The sequence below is a fragment of the Indicator indicator genome, chromosome 11, assembly GCF_027791375.1.
Source record: "Indicator indicator isolate 239-I01 chromosome 11, UM_Iind_1.1, whole genome shotgun sequence".
Lineage (NCBI taxonomy): Eukaryota > Metazoa > Chordata > Aves > Piciformes > Indicatoridae > Indicator > Indicator indicator.
In genome coordinates this window covers 2,261,741-2,289,387 of record NC_072020.1, presented here as the reverse complement: position 1 = coordinate 2,289,387, position 27,647 = coordinate 2,261,741, and the positions used below count along the sequence as shown (strand labels likewise).

At 46.2% G+C, this 27,647-nt stretch overlaps 1 protein-coding gene across 2 annotated transcripts in view; it reads right to left on the bottom strand.

The window, feature by feature from the left end:
- The window catches only part of ELMO1 (engulfment and cell motility 1), a 294,722-nt gene that overhangs the window by 11,811 nt on the left and 255,264 nt on the right, over positions 1-27,647 (bottom strand). For both annotated transcript variants that reach the window (XM_054385177.1, XM_054385176.1), the window contains exons 16-18: positions 17,460-17,623; positions 11,057-11,169; positions 1,134-1,241 (exon numbers count right to left, since the gene is read on the bottom strand). In XM_054385177.1, coding sequence (XP_054241152.1) covers positions 1,134-1,241; positions 11,057-11,169; positions 17,460-17,623 — 385 coding nt within the window. The remainder of the gene's footprint in view (positions 1-1,133; positions 1,242-11,056; positions 11,170-17,459; positions 17,624-27,647) is intronic.

Sequence of the window (27,647 nt, the reverse complement as noted above, 5' to 3'; positions counted from 1 at the left end):
GGGGAAGAATTTCTTCCTCACATCTAATCTGAATCTCCCCACTTCTAGTTTTGTTCCATTCCCCCCAGTCCTATCACTCCCTGACACCCTAACATGTCCCTCCCCAGCTTTCTTGTAGCCCCCTTCAGATACTGGAAGGCCACAATAAGATCTCCTGGGAGCCTTCTCTTCTCCAAACTGAACAACCCCAACTCTCTCAGCCTGTCCTCATAGGAGAGGTGTCCCAGCCCTCTGATCATCCTCTTAGGCCAGTAAGTCCCCTGGCAATAGCTGCCACAGAAGCATGGCCTCTCCCAGTGGGCACACAGTAATGGTGAGGTCCTCTCACTACTGTTCACAGCAATTTGTCATCTCAAAGTCCAATCCCTGTGTTCATGAGAAACATCTCTGCTTGCCACAGACTCCTCCAGTCACTAGACTGTTTGACACAGAGGAAACATCTGTCTCCACAGACACAAAATGCTTCTGAATGGCTTCAAAATGGTTTGTTTGGTTTTTTTGTTTTTTTTTTTTTTGGTTTGGTTTGTTTGTTTTTTACAGTTAGATGAGTATTACAGAATCACAGAAACATTCAGGTTGGAACAGACCCTCAGCATCACCAGGTCCAACCCAGAACCCTACTCTACAAGGCTCACCCCTAAACCAGAGCCCCAAGCACCACATCCAAACCACCTGAAACACATCCAGGCTTGGGGACTCCACCACCTCCCTGGGTAGCACATTCCAATCCCTGACCACTCTTGTAATGAAAAAATGTTTCCTACTGTCCAGTCTAAACCTCCCCAGTGGCAGCTTGAGGCCATTCCCTGTTGTTCTATCACTAGTTACCTAGGAGAAGAGACCAGCAGCAGCCTCTCTTCAGGTATTTGTAGAGAGTGAATGGAGAGAAAATAAACTGCATTCCACCCCATGAATGGCATAACATTTCCAAGCTGAATGAAACTATAAACTCATTGCAAAACTGATCTCAGTCCTCATGCACACTTGCCAAAGCCTGGAGAGCAGTGTTTGAGTGCAGGAGGAAATGTCCTCTGATCTCTCTCTCTTGTCAACAGAGAGAGACCTAGTGCAAGTTACAAAGAGGAATTAGCATTAAAGAAGCAAAAGGAGCACAACCTTTGTGCTGGACTTACATTTATCTTGCAAGGAATCATGAGGGACTTCTCCTTGGGGACTTTCTTCCAGGTCTCCGTAGTGCAAGACCTTGTGGTTGGGTGAAAGGCGACAGTACCAGAACTTGTCTGTGGAATTAAATGAATCAAAAAAAGGTCACTCACATGTCTTGAGCAATATCACCCATCACTCACATGTCTTGATCAATATCACCCAGAGCACAGGAGAGAGAGGTTGCTCCAAAGAGGCAATACCCCTGTCTTGTTTTCTTTCAGAAGCAGGAATGTGTGGGGTGTAGGAAAAGTAGGGCAGGGACTTTGCTCAGTTAATTTTACTTGAGTAAAGGAAGCTAGCATTAATCTATTATTTTTTTTTATTTAATTGACTTAGTCACTGGCTCCAAAAATAAATAGCAGGAAGAAAAACTGACTTAGTTTTACATGGTATTATGTACCCTCATGGACAGAAGCCTGGCAAAGCAACCACTGCTTGGAGTGGAGAGCTTCACCCAGAAAAAGCTTCATTTTTAGCACCCACTATGTGAATATTAAGCCCTGCCAGCTGTCTTGTGTGGGACACCCAGAAACCTGATACACTTGAAATGTCCCCTACTTTAGGAAAACTATGACTCATGTCTTTTTATAGGCATGGGAAGAACACCCCCGTATTTATGGAGAGACTGGACATCAGGAAGTTGCAAAGGTTTTTAAAAAAGCAGACATCAGCTCCCTTGGCCTGCAGATAACTCAGTGCCAAATATCTCTGTGTCCATGCAGTCACATTCCAGTCTGCATTTAAGCCTTTCCTAGTAGATAGATGTTTACACCTCCTGCCAACTCTTGCTCTGCAGGATATAATTGCCCTTAACAATATTTGTTAAAACCTGCTCCTGTGAAGAACATCACCTTTGCAGAGCTAGGCAACCACACTGCCTAGCATGCAAGGCTGGTGCTTGCTAACTCCCTTTCTGAAATGGCAAGAGCAAGGTGACCCTTCCTTGTCAGAGCACTGACTATTTAATAGAGAGATCAGATAATGCTAAGCTGTCAAACCCCCAAATCTTGTTACCTCCAAGCAGCACATCTCCAAAAGCTCAGCTAGAGCAAGGCTAGATGTTAAAATGCCAGGGGCAGGAAGTTCAGAGGGATTCTCTGGCTCTGTGCTCCTCTCATTGCTGGCAGCACAGATGCTGTGCCAAGCAGGGATAATTTAGGGGAATCCTAAGGGATAATTTAGAGGAAATGTCAGCACTGACAGAACCCTGAGGTGCTGCAGCCAGTGGCAGTGAATGGAGCCACAGTTTGGACAAAATATTGGAGGAGCTGAAGAACTACCAGAGCCAGCTTATGTAAGCTTGTTTGGAGGGCTTGACTGGGGGCAGACATTTGCTTCATGCACACAATTGCTCTGTAAAGGACACTCTCCACTCCTCTGGCCAGCCACTTGTGCAATTGTGTCGGTGTGAGCTGAAATTCCCCCCTCACCGACAATAACCAGGCTAGCCCAGTCTGGAAGCAAATGAAGGCTGTATTTACAAGCAGATGAAATGCAATGAATATGTACAAATATACAAAATTCACAACATTCACAAATATATACAATCAACAGAAAAAGCACAATCGATCTCCCTTTGCTTCCCCCCAAGGGGACCCTCCCAAAGGGGCCTCTCTCTCCCAGGAGCTTCCCCCCAGACCCCCCTGGACAGAGAAGCAGAGTTAGTTAAGCAGAAAGTTGTTAACTTAGCTGCCAAGGTCAGTAGTGTTATCTTCAGCCAGAAGAGAAGAAGAAACAGCAGCCAGACAGCCCAGCAACTGCCCCCACTGCCGAACGCAGAATGTGCAGAGTGCCTACTTTGTTTTGGGTAATAGTTCTTAAACATTTCTATCTATCCAATGGAAGTGTTTAGAACAATCGTTATTTTGCTTTCTTACACCCAATAGTGACTTATTTACATTCTTTCACTTTCTCTGTTCTGAATTTTGCAAGGAAAAATTAAAAAGACAGTTTCAAACCATCACAGCAATAAACCACAGAGAAAGGCAATTCAGCTTTGAAGGGCAAAGTGGACTCCCTCAGGCCTTTCTGAATTTCTTTGGCATGGGGGGTAAATTTTTTTTTTCTGGGGGGGGAGACCCAAACCCCACACCCTTCAAATCTCTTTCTGCACTTGCAGCCCCTTCAAAATAAAAAAAAAAAAACAACTTAGCAAAAGGTCCTTTCTTTGAATTTGGCACAAAAGGGGCTGGTGTTTCTAGCAAGGATTTGATAAAGTTTGGCTCTTCAACCCGCTAGGAGTTAGTGTCTTGGTAACCTTGGCCCTGTTTCAAAATCTTGCTCCAACAGCACAAGAGGAAAAAGCCCTCAGTGAAAACCTCTTACTTCACTGTCACAAAAGGGTGGTTTTAAAGGTCAAAATGTCAATGGGAGACTTCCTGGTTATATGCTTGACAGGCATGCACAAGAAGGAAGGATTTGTGGGGGAAAGCCTGGGATTATGGTATGGTGATGCATACCACAGGAGGTGCTGAAGTGGAAAGCACCCCTGGATTGTAAGTAGTGCACACCACGCTGCACACCATGGGATTAAGAGGCAGTAAGAGGCAAACCTCACTTGCAGAGCTCTGGAAGGGAGCAACAGCAAGCACTAGAACTAGAGCAAGAACTAGAGCAAGCAGCAGCCCTCATTCAGGAGACCCTCATGTGGAGAGCAGGCACACAAACAGCTCCCTGGATGCTTTGTGTAGCTCAGAAGCACCTGTGTGAGACCCTTCTGTATTTGTACCTTTTACAGAGATCTCTAGCAGGACCACACTGAACCTGATGCTTAAACACCAGACTCTGTGGGGTCTGCTGGCAGACCACCATGCCCCTTGCCTGGGTAAAGACAAGCCTGCAGCAACTGCAGCAGGAGGCCTTTGTGTCTATCTGCAGGCTTTCATGCCTGCCTTTAACTGCAACCTGGTTGTCTATGAGGCTGTACACAGGAACATGCTCTAAGATTAAACCAATCATTTGCTCCTAATGAAGGCCAACAGGGTCTCACTAACTTCTCAGTGAGCAGGCCAGGCAGATGGTGTGATTGGAAAAAAAAACAAACCCAAACCCAAACCCAAATCCCAACACTATGAATTTCTTTGAATTTGGCACAAAAGGGGCTGGTGTTGCTAGCAAGGATTTGATGAAGTTTGGCTCTTCAACCCCCTAGGAGTTAGTGTTTTGATAACTTTGGCCCTGTTTCAATGCCTTGCTCCAACAGCACAAGAGGAAAAAGCCCTCACTGAAAACCTCTTACTTCACTGTCACAAAGGGGTGGTTTTATGGGAAGAAACCCCAGCTCTGAAGGCTGATGGAGCAACCCCTCATAACCCAAGGTTAATTAAAGAACTAACAGCCACAGACTGTAGCCTGAAGCACATCTGGCTCAATTCTCCTGTGGGCTCACTAACAACTGCCACTGTGCCACAGCTTTGCTGTTGAGGGAAAAACCCTGAAATGAAAGATACAAATGGAACTAACGAGGTTCCCTCAGCCACTGAGTGACTGCACCAGCCAGGCTGAAGAGGCTGATCAGCACATTAGTGCTAGGAAGTAACCCTTTGCCTCTACAACCACCTCAGCCTCACCAGCTGGGGTGCTTTCTGGGTTTTTTTCAGCTGTAAATGATGCTGCAAACAGTTTATCAGAGAAGGTGAGGTCTCAGTGCCTTGGAGGGGAATGGTTTTAAACAGGACTATTGTAAGTTATTTTTACTGTAGTGCAACTGCTGAACACAATTGAATTGGAAAGGCAGCGTAGAAAATAAGGCTGCAGCCAAAATTGAGATGAAATTTCTTCTGCTCACACAAAAGGGTAAAGAAATCTTAATTACAGAACAGCACATGGAAGCAGCCAGCATTTCCTTTCAGCTCTAAATTGATCAACAACAAAAACAAAGGAGAAGGAAAAAAATCTTTTCTAGCATGATTAAAAAGTGGTGTTTATAAAACAGAGAAAAATTGCAGTCCAAACCCTCCAGAGCTCTTAAACCCCTGTCTGCAGAGCCACAAGAGGCTTTAAAGATGGGGCAGGCATTTCTGTATGCACACAACTGGAGTGGGGCAACTCCAGGTGAGTCTGCCCTGGCAGGGCGTTGGATTTTTCAAGCTCCCTTCCAGCCCCTAATGTTCTGTGATTCTGTGAAGTCTCATCTAAGGAAGGAGCAGGATTTGTGTTGCTTTTAAGTCCAGTCTTATGGATTTATCCCAAAGCCTAAGTCTCTTCTATGAGCTACAACTATGATTTTGTTTCCAGTGTTATTAGTTCTGCCTCTGTGAAACTCCTCCTCAGAAGAAGCAGCTGTAGAGAGGGCAGTTGCTAGCCCCAGAGTCTTGGAGATGATGCTGGCTTGATCATTTCACCAGGATTTTCTGACACTTACCAGCATTAACATTTTTTAGTAAGACCTTATGCCTCTTAGCTCACCAATCACTGATGCAATTAAATTAAGGGGGTAACTTTTCTTCCTTTGGAAAACAGAATTAATCGTTGCAGCTTTTAACCTGAAAAGGTTTCACACAATTTGCGCTGATTTTCAGATAATTGCCAGAGCAGCCAGTGGGTTAAGTATATTGTAACACATTGGTAGGGATTACAGATGAGGCTAAAAAGGCCCCAAAAAACTCACCCAAACCCCCACACAACCAAATCAGATTGGCTAGAAGAGAGGGGATTCTGCCCCTCTGCTGAGACTCCACCTCCAATACTGCCTCCAGGTCTGGTGTCCCCAGCAGGAGAAGGACACAGAGCTGTTGGAGTGAGTCCAGAGGAGGCCACAAAGGTGATCCAAGGGCTGGAACACCTCTGCTGTGAGGATAGGCTGAGGGAGCTGGGGGTGTTCAGCCTGGAGGAGAGAAGGCTCCAGGGGGACCTCAGAGCTGCCTGCCAATAGCTGAAGGGATCCTACTGGAAGGCTGCAGAGGGACTTTTCATAAAGGTGTCTAGAGACAGGACAACGGGGAATGGTTTGAAGCTGAGGCAGAGTAGGGTTAGACTGGAGCTTAGGAAGAATTTTTTCAGTATGAGGGTGGTGAGACTCTGAAGCAGGCTGCCCAGGGATGTTGTGGCTGCCTCCTCCCTGGGGGTGTTGAAGGCAGGGCTAGATGAGGCCTTGAACACCTGAGTCTGGTTGAGAGGTGTCCCTGCCCATGGTGGGGAAGTTGGAGGAGATGATCTCTGAGGTCCCTTCCAACTGAAGCCATTCTGTGATTCCAATAGTAGGGCAGAAAAGGTTTTGCTGATGGGCTGTAGAAGGCTTGGCCAGTCACAGAGTGTTACCAAGTGCCCTAACAGCCAATGGCTAATGCCCTCAACCATCCTACCCCAGGTCAAGCAGTGCTGTGATTAGTACAGAAGGGCATTAATGTTAGAATCTGGGGAGAAAACAGCTCAGATAGGCATGGACAAAAGTCTGAGAGGATAGAGCTTATCCCAAGAAACATTCCAGCTTGCTAAACCCTTTTTTTGTTCAAAGAAATTCTTCCTCAGGGATTTAGCAACAGGAATGTGCTCTTGAATACATCAGTGCCAACACACAGCTGTGTACATTTCAGACAGGTGTATGTGGACTGACACTTCAGCACTGCCTTGCTCTGTACAACTGGAGTGACACATTTCCACTCTCACTGCCCTTAAATGCTTAATGTTGATCAAGATGTGCAGGGTGAGTGCCCAGAGGCTGGAGCCAGGCTCTGCTCAGCGATGCCCAATGCCAGCACAAGGGACAATGGTGGAAGTTAAGGCAATGGAAGTTCCATAGAAACAGGAGGAAAATCTTTTCACTGTGAGGGTGACAGAGCCCTGGAACAGGCTGCCCAGGGGGGTTGTGGAGTCTCTCTGGAGACATTCAAAACCCACCTGGATGTGTTCATGTGTCACCTACCCTAGGTGATCCTGCTCTGGCAGGGGGTTTGGACTGGATGAGCTTTTGAGGTCCCTTCCAGCCCCTGGCATTCTGTGATGCTGTGAAATGCCAGCAAGCCCTGAAAGTGCCTGGGGAACGATTGCCCTGGGGCAATGCTGGAGGCACATTTGGTTAATTGTTGTCTCCCAGCAAGTCACACCTGCACAGAATGCTATTTTTCATGGGACTGCAGCAGCAGTAACCAAAGAGGCTTGGCAGATAAATGACAAAGTAAGTGTTCTTGTTCAGAAGTGTGAGTGATTTACCCTAGCTTCACTTAACCTGCCTTCACTTGAGATTTGGGGTTTTGGGGTTTTTTTTTGGTTTTAATTTAAGCTTTCTCTTTTCAGGTTACTTCCATGGTGCTTTGGGTCTTTAATTTAATGGTGTGTATCATCAGGCTTTTCTTCCTTTCCCAAAGTTACTGCTCCAGAAACTTCACCTTTGGCTGCAAAATCACTTCAATAACAGGCAATTTCTCTATCATCTTTGTTAAGGTAAAAGGGGAGTTTATTTCCAAGAGTGCACTCAGCAACACAAACTACAAATGTCCTGGATGACAGCAGAAGTATCTATTATCCTCCATAAAATGCCTTCATCTGGTACTTAGCTCCACTGGAAATAATAACTTTGGGGGTTGTAAAGTGCTTTGCAGGCTTTGCCTTTAGTCTTCTCCCCTTTCTTTTAGGAATTAAGGAAGGAAAGAAGAAAGGTCTAGCTGTCAGCTGATGTCCATGGTGAAGGAACAAAGTGGGGACTTGCAGAGAGCTTCATGCTCTGCTGCTGAACAAGGACCAGAAGGGCAGGCTGGATTTTGCTGCTTCATTTCCAGCTGATTAAGAGGGCTTAACAAAACCAGGAGCTAATGCTGCACTTCTCCCCTGAAACCTTGGCAAGGCAAAGGCCAGAGAGTCTTTAAAAGCACCAAGGAGCCTGCTGGGACAACAATAATATTTCTGAATTTTGGCTACAGAGAGATCCTGCTGATAGGATAATCCTGTGCTGAAACACAAAAGCAGAGACAACTGACTACAGACACCTCACAGCTTAATCTCCAGCATCCCCCCTCACGGATCACCTGCTGGAGTGGTGGAAGTCCAAGGCCAAGCCTACATGAAAGGGCTTCCCCTCTTCTCAAAGGGCAGCAACAGGCTGGAAACTTCCTGCTCAGTTTTTTTGTCAGTCAATTTTTTCAGCTGGTGGTGACTACCCACGTGTGTCCTACCTCATGTTCAAGCATTGCTGTAGCTACTAGAGGAAGAAACCAAACAGCACTCACTGCTGATAGCCAAACTATGCATTGCTGTAGCTACTACAGGAAGAAACCAAACAGCACTCACTGCTGATAGCCAAACTATGCATTGCTGTAGCTACTACAGGAAGAAACCAAACAGCACTCACTGCTGATAGCCAAATCAAACTTTGGATTGCTTTAGCTATTACAGGAAGAAACCAAACAGCACTCACTGCTGATAGCCAAACCAAACTATGGATTGCTGTAGCTACTACAGAAAGAAACTAAACAATACTCACTGCTGATAGCCAAACCAAACTCTGCCTTACTGTAGCTACTACAAGAATAAAGCAAACAACATTCATTGCTGATAGCAAACCAAATTCTTCATTGCTTTAGTTATTACAACAATAAAGAAACCAAAAACTCACTGCTGATAGTCAAACCAAACTCTGCCTTACTGTACCTACTACAAGAATAAAGCAAACAACACTCACTACTCATAGCAAACCAAATTCTTCATTGCTTTAGCTACTACAGGAAGAAACCAAACACTCACTGCTGATAGCCAAACCAAACTCTGCATTACTGTAGCTACTACAAGAATAAAGGAAACAACACTCACTACTCATAGCAAACCAAATTCTTCATTGCTTTAGCTACTACAGGAAGAAACCAAACACTCACTGCTGATAGCCAAACCAAACTCTGCATTACTTTAGCTACTTTCCCTCCAGGAATAAGCAGCTGAAGGGAAATCATGTGTCCTGCCTATGGAGAAAGCCATGAGGGAATATTAATGCTCTTTGCTTATACTCTGTGCAGTGGGCTTCTTGGGTGCTTGTAGGCTTGACAGAGAGCACAAAATGCTGCATCACGTTTTTCTGCAATTCAAGGCTTTCATAAAGGCTTTGAAATGTGAAAATTTCCAAAAATAACTTCCCTATATTATTAAGTTACCTCCTTGTTTCTAAGGAAGGAGGACTTGCAGGGATACTCTGAACAAAGCAGTGTCCCCCAATTGATCTGAAGGTTCCATATATTGATCTCAGTTTCTGCCCTTAGAGTTTTTCTAATTTTCTAATTTCACAGAATCACAGAATGGCTCAGGTTGGAAGGGACCTCAGAGATCATTCTCCTCCAACCTCCCTACCATGGACAGGGACACCTCTCAACTAGACTCAGCTGCTCAAGGCCTCATCCAGCCTGGCCTTCAACAGCCCCAGGGAGGAGGCAGCCACAGCCTCCCTGGGCAGCCTGCTCCAGAGTCTCACCACCCTCCTACTGAAGAACTTTTTCCTAAGCTCCAGTCTAACCCTGCTCTCCCTCAGCTTCAAACCATTCCCCCTTGTCCTGTCTCTAGACACCCTCATGAAAAGTCCCTCTGCAGCCTTCCTGTAGGATCCCTTCAGCTATTGGAAGGCACCTCTGTAGAATCCCTTCAGGTATTGAAATGTCCCCCTGGAGTCTTCTCTCCTCCAGGCTGAACACCCCCAGCTCCCTCAGCCTATCCTCACAGCAGAGGTGCTCCAGCCCTTGGATCATCTTTGTGGCCTCCTCTGGACTCTCTCCAACAGCTCTGTGCCTTCTTATGAATGGGACACCAGGACTGGACACAGTATTTGAGGTGGAGTCTCACCAGAGCAGGGTAAAGGGGCAGAATCCCCTCTCTTTCCCTCCTGGCAACACTCCTCTTGCTGCAGCCTAAGACAGGATTTGCCTTCTGGGCTGCACAAGGGCACTGCCAGCTCATGGTGAGCTTCATCGTTTGTATTAAAACATAAGTTGTCTTATGTTTACAGTTAAAAGCAAGTGGCAATCTGACTCCTCCCAAAATGAGAGTTTTAAAGGGAAAACATTTAGTTATAACTTCTCATCAATCTGATGAATTTACACTGTGTTCTTCTTGTTTTGTCCAGAGAAAGAATTGTGCCCCTCTGAGGGGAAATGAATCACAGTCCGGCTGTATATAGTGAGCTGTAAATCCAGCACTGAGCAGTGACTCATAGAAATGGGGGAAAAAAAATACCCAAGTCTTCTCCTGTCAATCAGGTATTCATGTGAAGGTACACAAATTACTGTTCTAAGTGCTTTTTTAAAAGTATATTTAAACACCATAATATAATTAATGTGTATGGTAATATAAGACAAAAAAATACTAGAAAAGAAGCTAAGGAACAGGAGAAGTTTGAAGAACCACAAAGTGAGTATCAGCCACTGGAACCTGAGAGTACTTGCAGGACTTCAGTAAGGATTTGATACTGATGCTGCCTTCCCTGTATGGTGCTCTAAACCTTGCCTCACTCTCATGACACCCAACTATTTTATGGGTTATGGAAACTGAACATCCATGAGAGGCAGCACTAGAGGGAGGGGTGCAGAATGAGCATACATAAAGGTGAGCCCAATCTGAGAGATTAAAACTGTGGCTACATCAAGTTCCATGCCCTGCTCCTGCAGTGGCAGAGAGTTTTCTGTTGAGATGAGTAAGCAGCCTGGACACCCAGAGAGAAATCAGAAAGAAGAGGTCAGAGTGCAAGGCTGCTGCTGGAGATCACTGTCAAATGCTGGACTCCTTCCAGAGGATCTGCCTGACGGAGCCAAGACCATGCCCAGGGAAACACAAGGACTTCGACAACAACTGCAATCAGGAGATGCTTTCAGTAAAAGCAGTCAAGACAGCAGTAGAAGCAAGAGCCCTGCCAGCCAAAGCAGCCCTCCTCCTCTTGCGCTGTAGCCAGAAGTGCAGTAACAGGCAGGCTGGGCCCTACCTTGCCGCCGCCGGCTGTTGAGCTTCCTGAAGCAGGTGCCCTCCACCAGCCGATTGAGACGCTGCTGCTTAATCAGTTCCAAGATCTCAGGCTGAATCTTCTCTTTTAGTTCCCTTGGGAAGAGAGAAAGTAAAGTACGTGTCAAATTCAATCAAAGATCACCCTCCTACCTCTGAGACAAGATGTTTTGGCAAGGAGGTTGAAGAGGACAGCAGTCAGTAGCTGGACTGCTCCAGAAAGCCACTCTTGGGGCTATAACAAAGAATGGGGGTCAGGATACCTCTGCTGCAGACATCTTCATGCTATGGCATCAGTGTCAGTCAGGCAAGTTACTTCCCAGGCTCACAGGGTGTTAGGGGTTGGAAGGGACCTCCAGAGATCATCCAGTCCAACCCCCTTGCCAGAGCAGGACCAGAGAACCCAGCACAGGGCACACAGGAACACATCCAGACAGGGCTGGAAAGGCTCCAGAGCAGGAGACTCCACAACCTCTCTGGGCAGCCTGTTCCAGTGCTCTGTGAGCCTCACAGTGAAGAAGTTCCTCCTCATGTTGAGGTGGAACCTCCTGTGCTGCGGTTTCTATCCATTGCCCCTTGTCCTATCCCAGGGTGCAAGTGAGCAGAGCCTGTCCCTTCCTTCCTGACCCCCAGCCCTCAGATGTTTATAAACACTTTGCTCTGCTCTGGTGAGACCTCACCTGGAGTAGTGCAGCCAGCTCTGGAGCCCTCAACATGGGAAGGACATGAACCTAATGGAGTGGGTCCAGAGGAGGGCCACAAAAACGATTGGGGGGTTGGAGCACCTCTGCTCTGAGGACAGGCTGAGGGAGCTGGGGGTGTACAGCCTGGAGAAGAGAAGGCTCTGGGGAGGAGACCTAATAGCAGCCTGCCAGTACCTGAAGAGAGCCTGCAAGAAGGCTGCAGAGGGATGGTTTACAAAGGCCTGGAGTCATAGGGTGAGGGGCAATGGTTTGAAACTAGAGAAGAGCAGATTTAGATTGGATGTTAGGAACAAGTTCTGTGCCATGAGGATGGTGGAACACTGGAACAGGTTGCCCAGGGAGGTGGTTGAGGACCCATTCCTGGAGATACTCAAAAGGAGGCTCACCAGGGCTCTGGGCAACCTGATCTAGTGGAGGATGTCCCTGCTGACTGCAGAGGGGATTGGATTAGATGACCTTTGGAGGTCCCTTCCAACCTGGGTGATTCTATGATTATATAAAATAATCTTATATATTCTTCACACTGCTTTGGTAAGAGTTCAACACATCAAGAAGTAGGCAGAAAACGTCTGCACATGACATTTAAAGTATGATTTCATACACCATCACTAAGACTCACAGATGTCTGCATCCATCAGTTGTATCCTCACTTAGATTCATTAAGAACAGATAAAAGACAGGTTTAAACATTGACTCGACAGCAAGCCTAGGAAGAAGAATAAAAAAAAAAAAAAACAACAAAACCCAACCAACTAAATGTGTAAAGGATTTGTAAGAGATGAAGTATGTCAGAACTACAGTTTTGCATTGCTGTGCAAATTAGGTAGTATCAAAACCCATTCAGTCTGGCAGTGTGTTGCAGCAATCACCATCAGGAGGAAGCGAAGCTGTGGTATCCCATTGAGACAACAAAAAGGTCTCACTTCTCGAGTACATGGTGTGCCCAGACTCTGCTGATTTCCATATCCACTTGGATCCTGTGTCTTTGATTTGCCAGACCCCCACTGAAAGTCCTCTGTTAGGAAGAAGATCAGGCTTTGAAACAAAAATGCCACCTTTCCCCCAGGTTGCAGCTCCTGCTGCATAACCCCCTGCATATTTACAAGCTGTGGAAACCTAGCTAGTCAAAAATCAGGGCAGCACTGCAACTATAGAAACATGCCACCTTTTGGAAATCTGCTATTATCCTTCAGGATAATAAGAAGGATAATATGGTCCTGCTCTGGCAGGGTGGGGGGTTGGACTTGATGATCTTTGCAGGTCCCTTCCAACCCCTAAGATCCTGTGAGCCTGTGAGAATTTCCAGGCATTGTTATCCTCTCATTGACAACTAAGATAGAAATATGCTGAATGATTAAATACTAATAATAAAAGGATTTTTGGGCTTGAATAAATGTCTTGCCTTCAGTGAACTGATGAGCTTTCCCATCCCTCAGGTAGAAGTTGGGAGCAGAAGCTGAGGAGAAGAGTGTTAAAATGCAGGGTGGATTACTCAGCAGTCCAGGCTGCAGACTCAGTCTCCAGCTGGACCTATTTCAAACATTCAAGACTGGTATAAACATCAGCTTGATATTTGGGTAGCTCAATTCAGAAATTGGATGGCTGTCATTAAATAGGTGTTAAAGGTATCATAACATCACAGTTGTAAGATGCTACTAAAAAAAAACCAACAAAAATGGGTGAGTCAGCCAGCACATAAACATCTGTCTGCTCAAAGCATTCCCTTTTCTGGCCTCTAAAGCCCCACCTGCCTTTTACCAACCGAAGGAAAGAGAAGGATCTTTAACCAATCCTTTCTGACCTACTTCAGTGTCTAAGGCAGACTTTCCAGGGGAGGAGGCAGAGGCAGGAGGAGAAGGGACACCTTGCAGCTCTTTGCTGATGTCCTGGAGTCCCTCTGCATGTACCTGTAATGGCTCTGACCAGCATGAGGCTCAGGGCTAATACTGTCTTCTGTTTCACAGCCTCCACAGTGAACACACAGAGCTTGTGAAGACCACTCACTACTCATGGACAGTCTTCAGTGTAATCTCCTAAGTCCATCCATTCCTTGCCATGGTCACCTGCACTCACTGTCCTCAGCAGCTCCTGCCAGCACCTGGTTACCTGATGTCTTTGCTTTTCAGCTCTTTTTCAGACATCGTGAGTCCAGATATATTTTTGCAAGCTGATCCTGCCACTTAGTGCTCCTCACCCTCATGGTTTCTGTTCCACCACTTCCAAGTGACAGAAATGAGGCAGAACACTCAAACCATGGCATGCAGTTAAAAGATTTGCTTTGAATCTTTACATTTCCTTCAGAAAGCCATCTGAAGGTGAGAGAGTTCAGTCCCTTGGGGCCAGTGTCTAAAGACAAGGGTTAGAAAAAAATATCTCTGTAGAAGAAATAGGTTCTCCTGTCTAATTTTGAAATCAAACAGGAACAATGAGCTAAAGGAAGCTCACCAATGCAAATATGTTTTGTGAAAAATTATTTTCCCATTCTTCAGATGACAGTGGCTTAACAGTATGCGCCTTGTGAAGAGAGAAAAAACCTCAGCAAGCCTAAAGAGTCAGCAGGCTTTGAAAATTGCTCTTGGTTTCCTACTGTGCTCCTGCAGGCAGGAATGGTGCAAGTTAGCAGCCCAGTAAGACAGGAGGGTTGAGGGAATCACAGAGTAGCATCTATGATGGGCAGTTTTCTGCTCTCACTGGTCTTGGCTCTTACAGGCACTGCTAACACCAAATACTTGCTTTTAAAATAACAGATCTAAATTGCTGGCAAATCCTCTTGTTAGCTGTTTTCCTTCCAGGCTGGGGCACATTACAAACATTTAAATCATTACAGCACAACAGAAGAGTCATCCTAGAACTGCTCTCCTGTGTTCAGGCCTTTTTATCTTTCTGGCTTGTCACTATGCCCTCTCCTAATCACTTGAAGCATTCACTGCAGGCATTAGTGACTCTTTCTAAGGCTGCAGAGAAATCTGAAAGATAAAAAGCCAAAAAGCATCCACATTCCCCCCTCTGTTTCCCTGGAGGCTGCCCATTTTCACACCAATGTTACTTAGAGATGGCTCCCTAGCTGACATAACTCTCCTTTAACCAGCAAGCCTCCACTTGGACTTCAGGTCTTCATCATGCCTGTTGACATTTAATGAGTCAAGAGCATCTTTAGTCCTCTGCAGAGGTCTAAAGATTTGCTAGACACCTTCCACAGCCACTAAACCAAACCAGAGACAGTGGCTTTGTTGTGGCTGTTTGGATGATCAATAATGAACCCAGAATCTTGAATTGATTCTGCTCTGAAAGGCCTTTCGATTTTCCCTAATCCCTTCACCTCACATTGTGGTGGGTTGAAAATTGCCCCCCAGCATAAAATTGCCAGGCCAGCTCAGTTAGAAGGCAATGAAGCTGTATTTACAAGCAAACCTACTGAACTGATCATTATTTCCCTTTTTACCTCCAACAATGATTTATTTACATTCTACTACTTCCTGTCCAAGATCTGTGGAAAATTTTCTAGGCACAGCCTACAACTGCCACACACACAAACAGCAATGCTCCTATCAAACAAACAGCTAATCCTCCAAAGTGGTTGTAGTTACAGGCATCTAAGGTAACACTTCCCAGTTTCCATTCAAATCCAGCTTCACTGAAGCTCCTCTCAGCCAGCAGCCTGAAAACCTTAAACACTTCTACGCTTCAGACAACGAACAGCAGAAGAAAGCCCTTCTGGCATGTTCAGAGCATCATCTGATTGCCACATTCTCATGCAGAATTAAGCAAGGCCTGCTGACTGCCCATTGACTGCTGTGTGCAGCCTCTTGTAGCATATCTGCAAGGCTTTAGAACAGAGGGCACAGCTCTGGGTGCTCCCAGCCTCCTTCCCTACAAGGAGGCCATGGTTCTGCACTCCTATCAATTGTGCCATCAACGCCCTTTGAGGGAGTTCAGCACAGGGAATCAAATCAAAGGGGAAAATGAAAGAACCCTCTTTTTTTTCCTTTTCTTTTTTCCTCCCCACAATCAAGAAGAAGTGATGATGGATGCAATCAAAATGCAAATGCATAGAGTGAAACCTCTGCAAATGCAGCTGTGATTGCTTAAACACCTGAGTGACTGACTTAGCTTCTAGAGCCTTTAGGCTTCCTCTTTCTCCTCAGTCTCAAATGAGTCTCTGGCAACACTTCAGTAGCTTTTAACTGCTTGTGTTGGCTCTTTCACTCATTCCATGATGGGGAAGGAGGCTCTGCACTGTGACTGCAACTAGCCAAGTGACTCTGGATAGAAATTGCTCACAAGTTTCATGAGGGCAGAAGAATATAAAGACCTGAGCTGTATCGTACTGAAACAATTGCCTCATAGGGAAAGCTGGGAAAATGAGGAGCTTTGGTGACAGGCTTAGCAGTACTGAGTGGCTTTGAAGCACTAAATGTTGCAGGGGATTGGCAGGGGATTTCTGAGCAGTGTAATGATGCAAAACTGACTGGAACCATTTGTAGCTTTTTAATTGATGCATTACTAGGAGTGACACGAGCTCTAATTGGGCATTAGTTCCTATCTTCTAACACAGTGAAAATAGAAAAGAAGCATTCCCTCTTTGATCCACATTGGTATGATTAAAATGTAAGTGTGTGATTCTACTTCCTCTGCTGCCCTGCTGCCCCTGGAGGAATGTACCCCTCAGAGCTTGTATTTAGATATCAGCATCCTTTAGAAACAAGCCAAAATTAACATCCTGCTTCTGAACCCTGAAATGCTCTGGTCCAAAGCCTTCTTTATACCTTTGCCTTGACAAGAAGATTTGGGAAATCATGAGCCATCCCACTTGAAACATAGTCAGGATTCCAGGAGGTTTCAGCTGATGCTTTATGGAGTCCTCACCATTCCCTTGCTGATCTCAAAACGTTCCTACTGTTCTCAGCACATCATTTGTGCACAGTGTGTCTGCACCTGCCCTGTGCCATCAGTTCAGCCACAAGCCCAGACTTGGTCCAGAGACAAGCATGGCCTCTGCCTTCCATGCAACACAACAAAAACCTCTGATGGTGAGAATAGCTTTTGATACTTTGCAGTAAACAATAAGGAAATGAGAATCCCAGATTATTATAATTTACAGATAAATAACTGCTTGTGATCAACACCAAAGAGAATGCCATCAACAAAAGACAGTCACATACAACACCACTTTTTTTTTTTTTTTTGGTGGAGCCAGTGTTTATTGGCTCCTTTTCTTCTGGGCTTACCACCTCTCTCACTCAGAGAAGTGACAATTGGAATTCTTAAAGTCCTTTAGAAGACAAAATTGTGGTGTTTGTGGTTTATTAAAAAAAAAAACAAACAAACAAAACCAACCAAACAAAAAACCAAACCAAAAATAACCCCAAAAAACCAAACCAAAGCCACTACCAGCACCATAGCCAAGCTCACAATCATTCAGAGCCAGGAAATGTCACAGCATTGTTTCATACAGAAAGCCAGGTGAGACCCTGTAGGGATTTCCTGAACCTGCTTTAACTGAACTCGAAGAAAAAGTTATGATTCCCAGCAGAAGGAAACACAACACACTTCAGGCAGCTGCTGCACCATTGCTTTTGAGCATGGCTCCCCAGACAGCTTCCCTTTTTGGGCTCCCAAATGTCAATCACAGTTGTTAATCCTTGCCTGCAAAAAGGAGAGGGGGGAGAAGCCAGTACTTACAGAATGGGACGAGACTGGAAATCCTCCTGGTTCATTCTCTCAGACTGTCGGATTTTCAGTATTTCTGTGTAACTGAGATTCTGAAGTTTGCTCTTGAACTGGTCCAGAGAGCTAGGCTTGGTAGTGAGTGCTCTCATTATCTGTTCTTTCACTACCTGCATTACCTGGGGGTAACAGGGAGAGGAAAAGAGAACCTGGGTTAACACTTGCTGCATCTTCGTTTCAGGTCTTCCCTGGGGTCAGGGAAAGGTTTGGAGGTGTAGAAGATGATTAGGACTGTGTGGACCCAAGATGATTTTTCAGCAGCATATCAGGAAATAAACTGACTTCTGACAGAGCAGCACAGCTTATAGCCAAAGCTCATCTGCTCTGTAATAAGAACATTATTTTCTTCAGGAGGTGGTGGAGAGGCTGTCATTTATTGCTTGGCTGTCTCCCCAGACAGCTGAACTGCAACTGCTGGCTACAGGTTTGTAAGTCTCTCTCTGTCCATGGTTTGTGTGCCCACAGCAGCAGTAGTGTGGCTCCTCTGTATTCTGAGCTGGGGACAGGCACAGATACAACAGCAGAAAGAAACTGGAATCCTAAGGAGCCAACAGAGTGCAGATGCAGGTTCTGACTTCTGCCAGCTTAACCCAGGCAAAGGGCACAAGCCACAGGGGCCAGTCTGAGTGCCCACAGGAGAGACTGGGCAGAGCTTCTGAGATCTTACAGCTTTCCTGCTGGGTCTCAGAGCTGCTCTCCTGACCAGAAGGGCAGTAGCACAAAGCTGGTAACTGTGACCCATTTCTTCCCTTGTTTTTTATCCCCAGAGGTGATGGGCACACAATGAAACACAGGAGGTTCCCTCTGCACATCACAAAACACTTTTTCATTGTGAGGCTGCCCAAGTGCTGGCAGGGGTTGACGGAATCTCCACCCATGGAGATACACAAAAGCTATCTGGACACAGTCCTGGGCAACTGGCTGTATCTGGCCCTGCTTGATCAGGGAGATTGGACCAGATGACCTTCAGAAGTCTCTTCCAACACCAACCACTCTGTGATTCCATAAGAGCCTTAGGCTGCAGGCATGTTATGGCTCTATACAGAAAGCAAAGAGAACTTGCTAAAAGAGTTGGGGTGGGGAGAGAGAGATCGATTTGCCAAGGATATTACAGGATTGCTTTTGAAGCAATGCCCTAAACAATGCACACCAACAAATGAGAATGAAGAATGGCTGGATGACAGCCACCTATTTGCATATTAACTATTTTCTCAGGAGAAAAGTGCTGAGGCACTGTTCACTGAGGGGAATTGCTTGGCTCCAGTTCAAATAAATACACATCACAGATTACTGTGTCCCCACAATCCTTGCTGCTGGTGAAAATCACACACTCTGATGCTGTGCTTAAGCTGGCTGAAAAAAATAATTTGTCAGGCTTAGAAAGGCCCAGCCCACCCAAACCCCCCAGTCAAAAGCAGGAGGGAAATGGTAACAGCCCCCTGGTAGCCAAGTGGGTGTGACAGAAAGCAGCAGCTACGCAGAGGTCAAAAGATTTTTCTGCACTGCCTTTAGTTTTTCATCCTCACCATGCAGCATAAAACAGAAGCTCAGCCGCTCAGAGGTTCCCTAATAATCCTGAAAATTTCTCTTTTCACATGAATATTTCATTGCTCCACATATGTTGCCTCAGTCTAACTCACTGCCTGCATGGTGTTTTCTGTTTTCACTTCCTGAGATGCATCCTTCTCAGTTGTGAACCAAGCACTCCTTTAAGCTGCGTCCAGCAGCTGAACCTAAGCAATTAAAGAACTGAAGTTAATCTTCTTCCTTACTACAGGGACCACCTCCACCCCAGTACTCCAGGCAAGGTCTCACCAGAGCAGGGCAGAGTGGTAGAATCACCTCTCTTGCTCTGCTGGCCACACTTCTTTTGATGTGTGGATGAGAAGCTCACACTGCTGTCTCATGTTCAACTTCTCATCCACCAGCACCCCTAAGACCTTTTCTGCAGGGCTTCTCTCCATCTCATCATCCCTAGCCTGTATTGGTATCTAGGATGCCCTGACCTAGGTGCAATGATGCAGAGGAGGTTCAAGTTCAGTAGACTTAGGGCACTATCATTTACGTTTAGTTGCAAAATCCTCACCTCCTTTCTCTGGTCCTCACTGATGTGGTTAACATGCAAATAATGCAAATTCCCTTTCTTTGCTGTGCTCTGGAAGGTTATTCATGGAGTATCATCAAAGAGCTGCTTGCTCCCAAGACAGAAGGCAGGAAGCATCTGCCCCAGGCCCAGCACATAAAGGGGTGGTTTCCTGCCTTGTAATGTTTCTAGCCAGCACTATTAAACTAGCTGGCCAAAATGGCAAAGCTGCTGATAGCATCCAGTCTCCTGAGCATTACGGAAACACTGCCAACAACTTCTCATCAATTGAGTTTCCAAAGCTGAGTTGCCAGCCCTTGATCACTGAGAGACAGCATCAACCCTTCCTTCCTCCCCACACATCCAACCTTGCAATGAAATTAAAGGAATACTCTGCTCCAGTGTCCACAAACACTGCAGGCAGCTGTTTTACTTACATTATGCTTTGCTGCTCTTATTGAGAAATGAGAGTTTCAGAGGACACATTGATTTTAAATCCATTTTTTTTAAGCTGGTGACCCCTCATATGGTAAGAGAATCCCAAGTTGTCCACAACAAAGCAAGAGAGGTAAATTCACTGGGGACAGGAAGAGAAAGACAATTGGAAAGAAAAGAATATTCCCCTCTCCCCCCATTTAATCACACAGGACCATATTCTCCACATCTTCTATCCATCTAATGTGTCTTACATTTCTACAGTCACTAGCACCAGAATGAAATGGGCAAACCATTCTTAATGAGCAGTTCCTACTGACAGAGGAGGCCATAAAGAAAACCCAGTTCTGAAGGGAAATGATTTCCATTTACAAGCAACCTGTCTACAGCTTTAAGGAAAACTTCCCATGTTTAAGGTGTGTACCAGCTAATTCCAGACATTTCTTTTATCCAGGATGTCCCAAAGGATAAATTGTCTTAACTAGATCAATGGGTATGTTTTCAGAGCACTCAGAAGAGTCATCCTGAGAGACCTGAAGGCCCTTGGAAGGTAATTTAATGTTTTTCTCCCCTCCTCCCCCCCGTCTCCACATACCTGCAGTCTGTGAATTCACAGCCTGTACCAATCCTTCACTCTGCATTGCTTTAGAATATTAATCCAAACACAGCATCCTACACAAGCTCGTTGACAAGAGACTCCAAGTGTTCCAGAGCACTTTTTCTGTTGCAGTCTGTGTACTCTGGAATTACAAACCTCCCAGTTTTCAATATTCTTAACTATTCCAGAACACAAGGACAGTTATTGTAGCCAGAGTTTAGAGGCATCTCGTAAGCTGGTCTGGGTATACACAGCCATCAGGTATGTTGGGTTGGGTCGATGGGGCTGGCTGCATGGTGGTGTTGGCGGCGGGGTGTGGTGGGTGATTACGTGTTGTGAGGTGTCATGGGGTGAGAGGATGGGGAGGATGTTTGGTTTTAATAGGGGGTTTTTTGGGGAGGGGGAGGGAAGGAGGGAAGGTGGGGAGGGGCGGGCGGCGCGGGAGGGCAGCGCAGGGGGAGGGGTGACGGACATTAAGGGACAGGCAGGGGGGCAAGAGCGACGCGAGGCGGGACAGGGCGAGCGGCCGGGAAGAGAGGGACGGGCAAGAGAGAGCGAGGCGGGCCAAGCGACGCGACGGGAGCATGGCCTCGACGCCGGCGCGGGCGAGCCCCCGCGCGAGAGAGCGGATGGACGCAGTGCAGGCAGCAGGATGCAGAAGGCGCGAGAGGCGAGAGCAACAGGAAAGATCGGATACAGTACTCGCATCGCGCAGGAAAGTAGAAGCCACTGGAAAGAAGAGCGCTAGCGCGACTTGCACGATGCTTGCTCTCGCTTGCCGCCTCGTATCCGACCGAGCGCGTCCTTCCGTTGTCCCTCGCGCTCTCTCTCCTGTCCCTCTCTCTCTCTCCTTTCCCTCTCCTCTTCCACTCTCTCTCTCTTCCTCTCTCTCTTCCTTTCCCTCTCTCTCTTCCTTTCCCTCTCTCTCTCTCTTCCTTTCCCTCTCTCTCTCTCTTCCTTTCCCTCTCTCTCTCTTCCTTTCCCTCTCTTCTTCCTTCCCTCTTCCTTTCCCTCTCTCTCTCTTCCTTTCCCTCTCTCTCTCTTCCTTTCCCTCTCTCTCTCTTCCTTTCCCTCTCTCTCTCTTCCTTTCCCTCTCTCTCTCTTCCTTTCCCTCTCTCTCTCTCTCTTCCTTTCCCTCTCTCTCTCTCTCTCTCTTCCTTTCCCTCTCTCTCTCTCTTCCTTTCCCTCTCTCTCTCTTCCTTTCCCTCTCTCTCTCTTCCTTTCCCTCTCTCTCTCTTCCTTTCCCTCTCTCTCTTCCTTTCCCTCTCTCTCTCTCTTCCTTTCCCTCTCTCTCTCTCTCTTCCTTTCCCTCTCTCTCTCTCTCTTCCTTTCCCTCCTCTCTCTCTCTTCCTTTCCCTCTCTCTCTCTCTTCCTTTCCCTCTCTCTCTCTCTTCCTTTCCCTCTCTCTCTCTCTCTTCCTTTCCCTCTCTCTCTCTTCCTTTCCCTCTCTCTCTCTCTCTCTTCCTTTCCCTCTCTCTCTCTCTCTCTTCCTTTCCCTCTCTCTCTCTCTCTCTTCCTTTCCCTCTCTCTCTTCCTTTCCCTCTCTCTCTCTTCCTTTCCTCTCTCTCTCTCTTCCTTTCCCTCTCTCTCTCTCTCTCTTCCTTTCCTTCTCTCTCTCTCTCTTCCTTTCCCTCTCTCTCTCTTCCTTTCCCTTCTCTCTCTCTTCCTTTCCCTCTCTCTTCTCTTCCTTTCCCTCTCTCTCTCTTCCTTCCTCTTTATCTTTCTCTTCCTCTTCCTTTCTCCTTCTCTTCCTTCTTTATCTTTCTCTTCCTCTTCCTTTCTCCTTCTCTTCCTTCTTTTATCTTTCTCTTCCTCTTCCTTTCTCCTTCTCTTCCTTCTTTTATCTTTCTCTTCCTCTTCCTTTCTCCTTCTCTTCCTTCTTTTATCTTTCTCTTCCTCTTCCTTTCTCCTTCTCTTCCTTCTTTTATCTTTCTCTTCCTCTTCCTTTCTCCTTCTCTTCCTTCTTTTATCTTTCTCTTCCTTCCTTTTTCCTTCTCTTCCTTCCTTTCTTCCTTCCTCACTCTTTGCTTCTGATTTTATTTTCTCTCAGCCTGCAGACCTGAAACAATGCAATGGCTCTGCTGAAGCTGAGCAGTCTGTCTCCATGCAGTATTGGTGTCAATACCATTATCCACTTCAGCAGTGATGCTCACTCTGCAGGAATCATAGAACCACTTAGGCTGGAAAAGACCTTTCAGATCAAGTCCCACCATTAACCCAGGCCCGGCAAGTCCACCACTGAACCATGTCCCTAAGCACTATGCCTGCACATCTTTTACATATCTACCTAGCAGGAACAAAGGAACACAGCCAGCAGATCTGACAATGGAACCCAGGAGCAGGCAGGAGTTGTGACAGCGGCTCCACACAAGGGGTTTAAAAGGTTTATAGTGGGGGTCTGAAAACTTAATGTTGTAGTAATGGATCTCTTCAACAAGAAACCTTAAACACATAAGACAAACACTACTTAACTTGGGTTGTATGTGGAATGAGTCATGGACAGGAAAGCTCTTCCCCACCGTGAGTATTTGCAGAACACTATTTGCATCAGAAAAAAAGGAATAAATGTCTTTCCTGTTTGTGCTTTTTGCCTGGAGGTGAGCAAGGCAAGGAACAAGCACTGTGTGACAAAGCCTTTCTGCCCCAGTAAAGTGATGTGCAAAGTTAATGTGACAGTTTTGGTAAACTTCCTTCTTGCTTAATTGAAATCTTAGATCAGCCAATACTGCATTATTTCCCCCCAGTGTCTGACAACCTCCTTTGACAAAACAAAACACACAGAGAAATTATTTGTGGGTGGCACCGAATCCAGGGCTCTTCACAGACAAAATGTACTGATCTCCTCAAGCAAAATGGGAAGTGCTAAGGGGGAAAAAGAGGAGGAGGTAGTTGTGTCCTTAGTCATAATCCAGTGTAGTAATTAACATGTCACTGGTGGATTCTAAAGGAAAATAATATGAGAGTTACCCATGATTAGGGCATACATTTGGGTGCTGCTTCCCTTCAAATACACAATTACATTAAATGGCATGCACTAAATGAAAATTAACTGCAATATATTGGCAAACAGCTGGCCCTACAGAAGCAAAGCAAGGACAAGATTCTAACAGGTAGCTTTTCCTGTGGGAAATGGTAAAAAAACCAAAGAACTCAAGGGCTCTCAAGGGGGTTAATGCTGAAGGTAAAAAAAAGACTTTTCAAATGGGCAGAAAAATAGGAAAAGCAGGGGAGCAAAGTACAGAAGGGTGTGGAAACGTTGCTCAGTACATCTGATAATTGGGTAATACTGCAAGAAAAACACTTTGCAGCTTCTCATCTTCCTACCTGCTTCAGCCAAGACAAAATCAAAGCAAAGGTGTGACCAACTGCATTTCTGGAAAGATCTCCAGGCTCTGTTACCAGTGCAAGCCACTGTGCTGAGGCCTGGCCTGGCCCAGGTAAGAACAGCCAGATAAAATTGCATGTGATCTAAGCCTGCCACAAGCCTTGCTTGTGCTGTCCCTTTCCTTGTCTCCAGCCAACTCCAAGGAGTTCTCCAGCTCCACCTCTAAATGGAAGGGAAGCCACTGCACCAGGTTTGTGTCCTTTCAATAACAGGAGAAATGAAGATCCCTTCATCATCCAGCTGAACCACAAACACACCAGCTAGTACAAAGCACCAGGCAATATCACAGAATCATTCAGGTTGGAACAGACCCTCAGGATCACCAAGGCCAACCCAGAACCCTACTCTACAAGGCTCACCCCTAAACCAGAGCCCCAAGCACCACATCCAAACCACCTCTGAATACAGGCTTGGGGACTCAACCACCTCCCTGGGCAGCACATTCCAATGCCTGACTATTGCTGGGGAAAAAGTTTCTTACTGTCCAGTCTAAACCTTGAGGCCATTCCCTCTTGTTCTATCTCTGATTACCTGTGAGAGAAGACCAGCAGCAGCCTCTCTACAATGTCCTTTCAGGTAGTTGCAGACAGCAATGAGGTCTCCTCTCAGCCTCCTCTTTTCCAAACTAACCATCCCCAGCTCCTTCAGTTGCTCTCCATCAGATTTATTCTCCAGCTTCTCTACTTCTCCTCTTTGCTAAAAGTCAGCCTACTGTGTCTATAATGAATCACAGAATCACAGAAACATTCAGGTGAGAACAGACCCTCAGCATCATCAGGTCCAACCCAGAACCCTACTCTACAAGGGTCACTCCTAAACCACATTGCCAAGCACCACATCCAAATCACCTTTAAACACTTCCAGGCTTGGTGACTCAATGAAGTCCACGTGTTTTGAGCGGCAAATTCTGCAGCTACTATGACCTATGCATTTCCTTTATTCTGGTAGGCACATTAGTCAAAGAGGTGTATGACCCCTGTGAGTAAATCATAGAAGCAACCAGGTTGGAAGAGACCTCCAAGATCATTCGGTCCAACTGATCACCCAACCCTATCCAATCAACCAGACCATGGCTCATGAGGCACTCAAGTGCCTCATCCTGTCTTAAACACCTCCAGGGACATCAACCCCACCACCTCCCTGGGCAGCCCACAAGAGATTCCTTACTCAACACTTCAAAATGCCTCAGGAAACTGAAGGCAACAGGTATGCAGCCTTTCCAGAAATCATAGAGTCATAGAATCAACCAGGTTAAAAGAGACCTCCAAGATCATCCATCCAAGCCCTCTCCAATCAACCAGACCATGGCACTAAGTGCCTCACCCAGACTTCTCTTGAACATCTCCAAGGATGGTGACTCCACCACCTCCCCTGGCACAGCTTGAGACTGTCTCCCCTCATTCTGCTGCTGATTGCCTGGGAGAAGAGACCAACCCCGCCTGGCTGCAACCTCCCTTCAAGAAGTTGTAGACAGCAATGAGGTCACCCCTGAGCCTCCTCCAGGCTAAACACCCCCAGCTCCCTCAGCCTCTCCTCACAGGGTTTGTGTAGATGTAGGGAACACTTTGAAGGGGTTGGTTGGCTGCCCAGGACTGTGGGTTGTCAGGAAGATATTCCTCTGGTTGACACATTGAGGCTGTAGGCAAAACTGGGCAGTAAACGTGGAGGCAGGGGGTTCCAGAAGCACATGCTATTCTTCATGCCAGCTAGTTTGAGTTTGCTAAAGTAAGCACTTCACCTGATAAAACAGGCTTTGTCATGCTGAGGAGCTTTTCTGATGTAAACTTCTTTTTTCCCCCTGATATAGCATAGAAATTAAAATGCTGAAATCTATGGAATAATAAAAACGGGTTAGGAATTATCTGATTTCACAGAGAAGGGAAAATGTTCATCTTGATTAAACTCTGTGTACAGATCTGAGGACAGTGAGGGCTGGAAGTGACCTCTGGAGATCATCTACTCCAACCCCCCTGCTAAAGAACTATCACCTACAGCAGGTTGCACAGGACTGTGTTCAGGCAGGTTTTGAGCCTCTCCAAAGAGATACTGTAGAGGCAAAAGCTTTGTCATCTTGCCCAGCTTCACTCATGCTTGGGTGTTCCTGCAGCAAGTTCAAAAGCTGGACCACCACTCAAACCCTCAACTTCGTTCATTGGTTGCTTGAAGTACCACCTCACACGTTTTCTGTTCCTCACATGAATGAAGGAGTGTGGCCAGCAGGGCAACAGAGGGGATTCTGCCTCTTCACTCTGCTCTGCTGAGACTCCACCTCAAATCTGCCTCCAGTTCTGGTGTCCCCAGCATACAAAGGACACAGAGCTGCTAGAGAGAGTCCAGAGGAGGCCACAAAGGTGATCCAAGGACTGGAGTGCCTCTGCTATGAGGACAGGCTGAGGGGGCTGGGGGTGTTCAGTGTAGAGAGGGAAAGATTCCAAGGGGACCTTAGAGCTGAGTTCTGGTATCTGAAGGGATCCTACAGGAAGGACTTTTCACAAAGGTGTCTGGCAATGAGACAAGAGGGAATGGTTTGAAGCTGAGGGAGAGCAGGGTTAGAATGGAGCTTAGGAAGAAGTTCTTCAGTAGGAGGGTGGTGAGACTCTGGAACAGGCTGCCCAGGGAGGTTGTGGATGCCTGGGGGTGTTGAAGACCAGGTTGGATGAGGCCTTGAGCAGCTGAGTCTGGTTGAGAGGTCTCCCTGCCCATGGTGGGGAGGTTGGAACAGATGATCTCTGAGGTCCCTTCCAACTTAAGTCATTCTATGAAAAGGAAATACTAAGTAGAAGTAGGAAGCTTTAGTTTTTGTTTTTCTGGACTTTATTTAAATGGCATCCACCACTTCAATGCTACATTTCATTAAAAAAGCTAAACCTCCAAAGCTCTAGCTAACAGAAATGGCCAGAAAGATGGAAAATGTGGCTTTGGATTCAGCTCTCTGAACGAAAGAACAAGATGACTCACTTAGGTTTTGGACTACTCCTTTCAATCCTGTTATTTGCATGTCCTTAGAGTCAGGGTAAATGATTGGGCTGAACACCCAGGCAGCATGCAAACAGGCAGCTGTGCAGATGTGCTACACTTGTGAATGAACCCACCTGCTGTTATGCATCATCATTGGTTACATTTATTTTTAGGTGAAGCCTTGTTTTCACATTCATGTCACTGAAGGAAGCAGCAAGCTGAAAAACCTGCCCACAGAGCATCGCTTTTGTAGCACTGATCAACTGTTTCAGTGATGGTTGCATTGAGTAGCAGAGAGTCCAGTCAGTGCCACAGGAAGGAAAACAAAAGAGCTGTGTGAATGAAATGAGTGATTCACACAAACACACCAAGCAACGGAAAGATTGAATTCATTGTGACTTGTTAAGGTGTGAGCTACAAAAATTAACTCTGCTTGTCCAGAGCTTACAAATTACTCACTTGACAGATCCCAATCAGGACTATTACAAACCAAGGACTTCTTGGAACTGCCAAATGCACACAAAACCTCTATGTCCAAGGAAAGGAAAAAGGAAAGTATGTTTTCCTTGTCATTTAAAAATGTTCTGAAACGAGTGATTAATATCTTTGGATGGTTCTGGCCTTCCAGTATCTGAGGGGGCTACAAGAAAGCTGGGGAGAGACTTTTTAGGGTGTCAGGGAGTG